The following is an 8,745-nucleotide window of genomic DNA, read 5'->3' on the forward strand; positions in this document are numbered from 1 at the left end:
ACAAAAGATTTTCGTAGGACTAAGGACAACCTTTTTGGAAAAGAAATTTCTTGGTGAAGGAATTGTTGCCTCTAAGGTTGAACTTAGTGAAGTTCAGCAGGTAGAAGAATTAACAGAATCTACTGAACCCACTGAACCGGATTTGATTAGATCAAATCAGGAGCCCAGTGTACAGGCACCATTAAGGCGATCTGGTAGAGTACCGCATCAAGTGGACAGATACTACGGCTTTTTGGTCCATGACGCAGATCCTATTGAGCTCGATGAGAACAATGAGGATCCGATCACCTATATGGATGCTATGCAGAGGTCTGACTCTGAGTTATAGCTCAACGCCATGAGATCCGAAATGGAATCCATGAAAATCAATAGTGTATGGATACTGGTTGATCCACCCGAAGGGATAAAACCCATAGGATGCAAATAGGTTTTCAAAAAAAAGAGAGCCGCAGACGAAAAGGTGGAGACCTATAAAGCCCGTCTGGTTGCCAAGGGGTATCGTCAACGTTATAGTATCGACTATAACGAGACTTTTTCTCCTGTGGCAATGCTAAAATCTATTCGGATCATGCCTGTTATAGCAGCATATATGGATTATGAAATCTGGCAAATGGATGTGAAAACAGCTTTTCTAAATGGAGAGCTGGAAGAAGAGGTGTATATGATACAACCTGAGGGTTTCACTTCCACAGACGAGTCCAAAGTACGCAAGCTACAAAAGTCCATTTATGGACTTAAGCAAGCTTCTCGAAGTTGGAATATACGTTTCGATAAAACTATCAGAACGTATGGCATCATTAAGAATGAAGAAGAACCTTGTGTCTACAAGTGGGCTAACGGTTCAGTGATCACATTTCTTGTCTTGTATGTACAAGTGGGCTCACCCGATTGCCCCTCTCCCCACACACAACCATACCAAAAAGATAGGTTTCGGCAAGAGTACGGAAAGAAATATCTATATACTATTTTTTTCCGTCCATCTTAAAAAAAAATCAAAAAATTTCATAGCTTTAAAAAAAAATAAATACAAAAGGATTAATTATTTGGTATCTATCATCTAGTCATACGATGTATACTGATAAAACGCTTATTCCGAAAATTATGTCTTGCACTATCTAAAAGTGTATATTGAATCACTGCTATGAGTATATCTGATAAGCTTAAGTATGTATTAAAAAGTCGAGTGTATATCACTAGACATACAGTATATATTGATGAATATGATATTCTAAAAACTGTGTTAATTTACTTAGAAGTATATATTAGATCGTTGGATGACCAATTTGCTAAGTCTATATCACCGGATCTTATACTGTATAATGGTGAAGAACATATGGTAGAATTTATGTACCAATTTATCTAGATATTTGTATTGACTTTGTAAATAATTAATTTATCTGGTGTATATTATTTGGCGATTTAGTATTTACTGTATTTTTTTTTCTAAATTATAGAACTAGCAACTCTGTTTGCAGAAAAACTTTAAGACTTTTAAATTTTTTTTAGATGCACACTAAAAAAATATAACAATATAGAAAGCCTGTTTTCTTTTTTTTTCGGCTGTTGCCTATCGGATTTTTGTTCTTGAGGAAAGGAAGAAAGCCCGCTTTGTTTATAATTTCTTTGGGATTTTTTTTTAAATATTAAAGTTTCTCTCCTCCATTGGAGGCGTGGACGATCACTACAAAAGAAGGAATAACTCCCGACGATTTTTTTTGCCTCTACCGACGCTTATAAGCGTCGGCGAATTCCTAGCCCACGCTTCACAAAGCGTGGGTCAGACGTCGGGCAGGTGGGCGTGGGTCGGGTTTAACCCAACGCGTTAAAAAAGCGTCGTCGGTCTTTGCCGACGCTTTTAAGCATCGTTCCTTTTATAAGACGCCGACGCTTATAAGCGTCGGCGATAATAGTTGGTTAGGCTGACGCTTAAAAGCGTCGTTAAAGACGTGCCAGTTTACGTTCTGGTTGGGCGTGGGTCGGGTTTAACCGGTCTATGCCGACGCTTTTAAGCGTCGTTCGTTTCCTAAGACGCCGACGCTTATAAGCGTCGTTAAAGGCGCGCCAATACTTTACGTTCCGGTTGCTTTTCCCGACGCTTATAAGCGTCGGCATTAATTTTTTTTTTTTAAAAAAAAATTTATGAAAGTAATTTTTAAGTACTCTGTGTACATTAAATTCTAACAAAACAATAGAAACAAATACACTGAATCACATATTAACAAAATACGAGTCACAAACAAGAACTTTGATTACATTCATATTATCATATTTGATTACATTGTACTTCAAAAACATTCTAAAAACATACAAGTCAAATTCCTACGTACACAATCTACAATATGTATCAAAGATCGGCATCATCATCTCTACAATATTGTCATTAAGCTTGGGGCGAGCCCAGTCAACCAAGCTCTGCTCCTTGCTCGGGCGAGTCTTGTCCACAGACCGGAGTCTTCTTAAGCTCTGCTCTGCTCCGCTCCTTGCTCGGGCGAGTATTGTCATTAAACATTCTAAAAGATATTGAAAGAATTCTTGCGACTGCAACAACAAAAATTACCATTTATTGGGTTAGATTATATAATAATAGAAAGTGTGTGCTGCAAAACTACAATGAGCCTTGAGGAAGTAGGGTTTTAAGAGTCATAAAACATTAAGTAATCTCCACGAACGTAACATTCACAAATTCACATGCTAACCTGTCAGCTATAGTAAAACAATTATAAGATTATCGGGTTATCGATTTCTATTGCATTAATACAGGCAGCTTAATACAATAAAAATATAAAAATCCTGTCAATGCGAGATTCCAAAGGCTTTGGTCTGTACCAAATGGAACAGATAAAATAAAGAATGTGCATAATGTTGGTAACAAAGCAGAACATGAAATAAAAAGATATTAGGGGATCATATACCTTCAAGGAACCAACAGTAGCATTTTGAGGAATCTCAACAAAATGTTCTGGCACCTTGAAGGACTTGATGCTAAGTTTCACTGAAAGAAAAGGACAGTACACCTCAGAACCTTGCATCAAGAAACAATATGATCAATAATTTGAAAATGGTATCAAGTGATCCGTACGTACAAAGTCGTCCATAAATGCCAATCTGTAGTGATCCTGGGACAAGCTGGCAATCAAATCGGTCCATATCGGTCCTATGACTCTGACTCATCTCCTCTATCCTTGTCTCATATGACTGCTTTATCTGTGCCATCTCTGCCTTCAGATTACAAACCTCTGCAGTGCTACTACCTTGTCTAGCATCTTGGGTATATCGGCTCACTGCAGACAACTGAGTGGGGGTAACTCCAACACCATAACCCCTCACTCGACCATAACGTTCTGGGCCCATTAATTCGGTATAGACCTGAGCCTCGACGCGACTGGCCGCATCGGATGATGATGACTCCCCAACACGCTCTGAAATAAGAGTTGTAGCTCTTTCCTATATATCTCTCAAAAAAAATGTCACATTAATATTTAAAAAAATTTAAATTTTTTTAAAAAAATATTATGAACAAAGCAAAAATGAATACATACAACTATATCTCTCGACTCGTCCCGGACAAAGCTGCCATCTCGGTGAGTGTGGGTCATCTTATAAAACTCTACCTCACCATGCTCCCTTCCATGCTCTACTATCTACACATACGGAAAGTATATTGGCAAACTATATATTATGATACGTGCTATATGTTAGTAAAATTTCAAATAGTTTCAAAAGAACTTACGAATTCATTTCTACGTCTCGCATAACTCTTCGAGCCTGAAGTATGAGGAACTGCTTGAGATGCTCGTGCAGCTCTGCCAATATTAGAATATGTCTGCCAAAATAAAAGCACACAGTATAATATGATTCAATGTATATATTTGCAATCTATATTAATAATAAAGATAATATAAAATATTGAAACAATATACGTGACCTGTCCTCTTTCAGAAAACCAGTAGTGAACAAGCTCCCTCCACTGCTGAGGGTATACATCAGGAGGAGTCACACGAGCAACCTCCTCCTCTGTCATACCCTCGCGCTTGAAGTCCGTCTTCAATTTTGCTTTATATTCTTTCCTTTTGCGATTGAGGGACTTTAGCACCCAATCATGGCTCTCTGGAGGGAGTACAAACTTATCCTACAACAAGATTCAGAATGTTATAATAATATTAAACATCTAAAATAAAATTATGATACTAAGCAAATTAATATACAGGAGGTGTCGAATTAAAAAGAATAAATTCAATTCATTACCTGTATAAGTCTAAGAAGCTCAACCTTATACGAAGGAAGCATGTCATTCCACTTCGTATAGTTGAGTGGACACAGCTGACCCTTGCGTGCAACCGATCCTAAAAAGCTTGATAGTAGACTTCCAGCTCTATTGATGGGCTGCCCCAATTCGTTGCATCGGATGATGATCTTCTCACCCGGAGGAAGCTTCCACACATCCTTTGCTTGAGTGGATTCCCGTCTCGTCCTCACCATCCCTTGTCCATCTATTAAAATTAAAAAGTTTTAAAAAGTTGAAGACAAATATGAACATAAAATATGAACTTTAAATCGAATTACCCTGGATCCGGAGCTCATCCTCCGGACAATCAGCAGGAGGCTCGTGCTGAGATCCTGACTCGTGCTGCTGGTGCTCACATGGCTGCTGGGACTGCAGGGACTGCTCAGAAGTAGATCCCACTTGAGAATGTTGGAACTCCACATCTCTAAATCGTCTCCCTCGAGGCATATTGTTACCTGGAATGCACAAAAAAGAATCGTCTCCCTTTTGTTTTTTCCTTATTTTTTGATTCTAACAACAGAACATTCAAAAGTCATACAAGGATAGGTGGTTGATTGCTCTAATTCTATTGGCTTCTTGAATCTTTGCAGTAAAGGTATTTAAGTGTGAAAGGGTTTTGGTTGATAGCTAAAAGAACTTTGGCTTTAGATTTGTTCTATAGTTTAATTTTCTGCAATTTCATGGTAACTGAACTTGTGGGAAAAAGCAGAACTCGGAATATGATAATAGAATACACATAAGTAAGGTCTTAGAAGCGCAATAAGTAATTTACTATCTATACCTTATTATCGAAAATTCTACTAGCCATAACCACCAGTCACTGCTGGCTTTTGGGGCTTTTAAAAATCCTTTCCAATAACTTCCTGTTATCCTAGACTGCCAAATTTTAGTTTCTAGCCCTTTGACATGAGGCTAAGGTTCACTCATATATAAGGACCACCTTTTTTTTTAATTCTGCATGCATTTACCATTTCAATAAATTGTTCTCCATTTGTCCTCAACTATTGCAATCATACACCCACTACCATTGTAACCTTTTCTTCTCACCATGCATTACCTTGAGCTTTAATATCCTTACCACACTCATTTGATTGGATCAACTTTATTACCCAACATTTTGTACTCAACTTTCTGAATGCTCTACTGCCTTAACTACGACTCTCTAATGCATGTGCTGGTTACATAATTTCCAAAATGCATATAATCACATCTATAATTCGGTACAACTCATCGTTGTCTACTTCTCTGTTGTTTTGTTTGATTGGTCCAATGAAATTAAAATGAGTTTAGTGGAAGAATTTATAGCTATCCCTTGAAATGGAGCATCATATCTGTATCTGCTTTCATTGAAGTTGCATTCCTTGTACTTCTTTCAGTTATATTGATCTTTAGAGCCTTATCATACTAGATTTCATTGCATTCCCTTAAAAACATTAGACAGCAAATGACAAGGAGTACCTCCTAAAAAAAAAAAATTAATAAATTAACCAAGCGTCCTCTGTTACTTCATGCTTTGGTGATGGCATTAGCATATGATGTATACTTCCTGTCAAGTGTTTTTTTTTTCTTTTATGAATTTATCTTTTAAGAACCCAGGACCATTGATATTTCTGCTCGTTAAATGCATATCATTAAATGCAGTTGCTTTGAAGGGAAAGGCACAAGTGGGCTTCTTGTGCCATATCATATTCTTTTCTTGTGTCATGTCATAAATGTATATTGAAGCAGGAGAACCCAAGAAATTTACTTGGAGCATGAGAACCCAAGTAAATTTTCACATGTGTATAAAGTAAATGTATAAAGAAATGCTTTGTAAAATGAAACAATTAATAAATAGGGCATTTTTTTCTTACTTCTGAATCAACAACAGTAATTGTAAAATGTGATTGCGGATAACTTCACGGCTCTTTCTTACTGCAGATTCTTTGCACAAAAGAACAAGCTCATCTACCAATCTGAGCAGAAGAATAACAAGTCAGCAGTAGCTTCTATTCAACAGAATCCACAACTAAATAATTAATTAGCAGACTATCTAAATTATAAACGAGATTAAAATACAAAATATTTTCACCCAAGATTCAATCAAGAGTTCAAGATTTTCATCTTGTTTCCTAATGGGAAGGATTGGCTGTCAAAAAGGAACTAATACAGATAGAGACAATTAACACCAAGTAAATTCATCCAAACATAATTATATACCATTGGCTTCTTCCATGATAGATGATATTAGATACATTTATATGTGCTTCTAAACTTGGGATAAACCTAATAAGCAGAATAAACTTTGGGAGAACAAAAGGAATGATTATATACAATTAGATGGACACCGGCTGAATTTTTGAGCAATCTCAATTTTCATCTGAATAGAGTTGTACAAGATAAAATCATATCAACATGAACAGTTAAGCATACCTTTCAATATATGGTGATTTCCTGATCCATGGCACCTCTATATGCTTATCTGAGAGCATCCATGTGAGTTATGAACATAAATGCGTGCAAACACATGTATATATATCCAATTTATACACATAAATTTTCACATGTGTAGGTGGGACAACAGAAATGCTTTATACACATGTAGCCACCGACGCTTCTTTGAAGCGTGAGGATATGTGACGCCTGGGGTATTTTTTCCCGACGCTTGTGGATAGCGTCGGCAAAAAAGGGTCGCCTTTTCCCAATTTTCCTGTAGTGCTCAAATGATGTGGTCAATAAAAACAATACAATAAACTTCAAAAGGATTTTATCTTTCCCAACAGGAAGAAGAACAAGTAAATAAACTGAAGAACAGAGAATACTAGCATAAAAGGCATCCACGACTGATATCAATTATGTTTGGCTTCAGAGAATTCTCCCACAGCCAACTTAACAGTACTCAGGTTTACAGCACTCATGTCGACAAGTGACCCAAAAGAACACCATGCCCCAACTTTCCATATTAAAAAATAATAGCACTTCATGAAAAGGTAGCAGAACACAAAGACACAAGCCACAATCAAAGCAAGGCATCACCTTCAGCATATGCATGTAATCAACTAACTACGTATTTCCATTAAAAAAATATCCTAAACTTGAGCCAATCTCATCACAACTATCAGACAGAAGGCACGCATAAAACAATCCACTTCACTTGAACAAAAAAAATAAGGGGAATTCTTACTGCGCAAAATTTACCCCAAAATAGACAAAAAAAAAAAAACAAGAACATAACTGATTAATTAATAGCCACAAAAACAAAATACCAGAAAGATTACGAAGAACTAATACACCAAAGATCAAACTACACGAAACAAAACAATCAAACAGAAGGCATATGTGGGTCGCGGAGAAGAGAGAGAGAGAGAGGGGTGTAAGAGATAGACCCTCAAAGAGTGTATACATAGACCATTTGATTTCTGTTTTCCCTCGAAGCTCAGCACAAAAGCCCAATATAAGCCACAATCTATTGAAACCAAAGCAAAACACGAGAAAGGAAAACCATTTCCAGAATCCATTTTTAAAGAAAGAAATGTAAAAAAAAAGGATAAACCCCATCATCAGCAACCAAGAACACATATATTAGATGGGAAAAAGATCAAAATTAAAAGGCCGAAAAAGGATGGAAGGATTAGCAACGGTAGATCTCACTTCACGTTAGGGCATTCCCTAGCGAAGTGGCCCAGCAACGGCCGGAATGGCGGCCGCCCCGGGCGGTGATCGGGATGGAAGCCCCTCCTCATACGCCGGCCCGGATCGGGCGCAACGAAACCCTAAAAATTCTCTTAGGGATTTCGCGAAGAAAGATGGAAGCCGAGAGAGAGAGAGGTCACGACGAGTGGGACTGAAGAGGGAGAGACGGTGGAAGGAACGGAACACGAGGGCTAGCGTTTTACTTGCCGAAAGCGGGAGGGAAACGGTTGAACAGAAATGGTGGGGAGCAGAACAAGCGAGAAGGAGGGAGAGGAGGGAGGAGAAGAAAACTACCTCGGGAGGGCGGAGCGGGTTGGGGTCGGTCGGTCGACGCCGGAGAGGAGGGAGGAGGAGGAGGTAGGAGTCGGACGATCCGCACCGGAGAGGAGGAAGATGGGGGCTAAGGCAACGCCGAGAGGAGGAAGACGAAGGCCGCTGGGTTCGGTGGCTTCAGCGCCGGAGAGGAGGAGAAAGAGGGGGCTCGGGAGTAGCTAGGGCAAGTCTGCGGGACGGTGGGTCTTAAGGTGCCTTCGGCGACGCTTATAAGCGTCGTTTTACCGTTTGGATTAACCACGCATATACGCGTCGTCTTAGGCCATCAACAACGACGCTTTAAAGCGTCGTTTGGCTTCAGTCTACGACGACGCTTTTAAGCGTCGTCTAATCCCTCAATTTTCCCACACTCACTAAAAGCGTCGGTAAAATTTAGCGCGGGAGAAGAATTTACCGACGCTTTTCAATAGCGTCGGCATTTAAGCGTCGGCGTTTCCCCCTTTTACTGTAGTGGA

The 8,745-nt window shown here is 38.8% G+C and overlaps 1 protein-coding gene across 1 annotated transcript; it reads right to left on the minus strand.

Moving 5' to 3' along the window:
- Window positions 1-2,224: 2,224 nt before the first annotated feature.
- On the minus strand, window positions 2,225-8,745 carry LOC120113380 (uncharacterized). The gene is made up of 9 exons (XM_088720882.2): window positions 6,698-8,745; window positions 6,139-6,240; window positions 4,564-4,740; window positions 4,246-4,490; window positions 3,926-4,129; window positions 3,731-3,823; window positions 3,540-3,641; window positions 3,084-3,444; window positions 2,225-2,538 (listed from the first exon to the last, which is right to left on the minus strand). The coding sequence occupies exons 3-9, from the start codon at window positions 4,730-4,732 to the stop codon at window positions 2,402-2,404; spliced, it is 1,311 nt and encodes a 436-aa protein (XP_088577008.1). The 5' UTR covers window positions 4,733-4,740; window positions 6,139-6,240; window positions 6,698-8,745; the 3' UTR covers window positions 2,225-2,401.

The sequence above is a fragment of the Phoenix dactylifera genome, chromosome 1 (genome assembly GCF_051530095.1).
Source record: "Phoenix dactylifera cultivar Ajwa chromosome 1, Ajwa_hap1_PhDact_Kaust_v1.1, whole genome shotgun sequence".
Classification (NCBI taxonomy): Eukaryota; Viridiplantae; Streptophyta; class Magnoliopsida; order Arecales; family Arecaceae; genus Phoenix; species Phoenix dactylifera.

Excerpts from the sequence above, each read along its gene's own strand:
- LOC120113380 (XM_088720882.2), bottom strand. The coding sequence starts at position 4,732 with ATGCCTCGAGGGAGACGATTTAGAGATGTGGAGTTCCAACATTCTCAA. Across the intron at positions 4,491-4,563 it reads GGATGAGCTCCGGATCCAGG|ATGGACAAGGGATGGTGAGG; the intron begins GTAATTCGATTT and ends TAATTTTAATAG. Across the intron at positions 3,445-3,539 it reads ACGAGTCGAGAGATATAGTT|GAAAGAGCTACAACTCTTAT; the intron begins GTATGTATTCAT and ends AGAGATATATAG.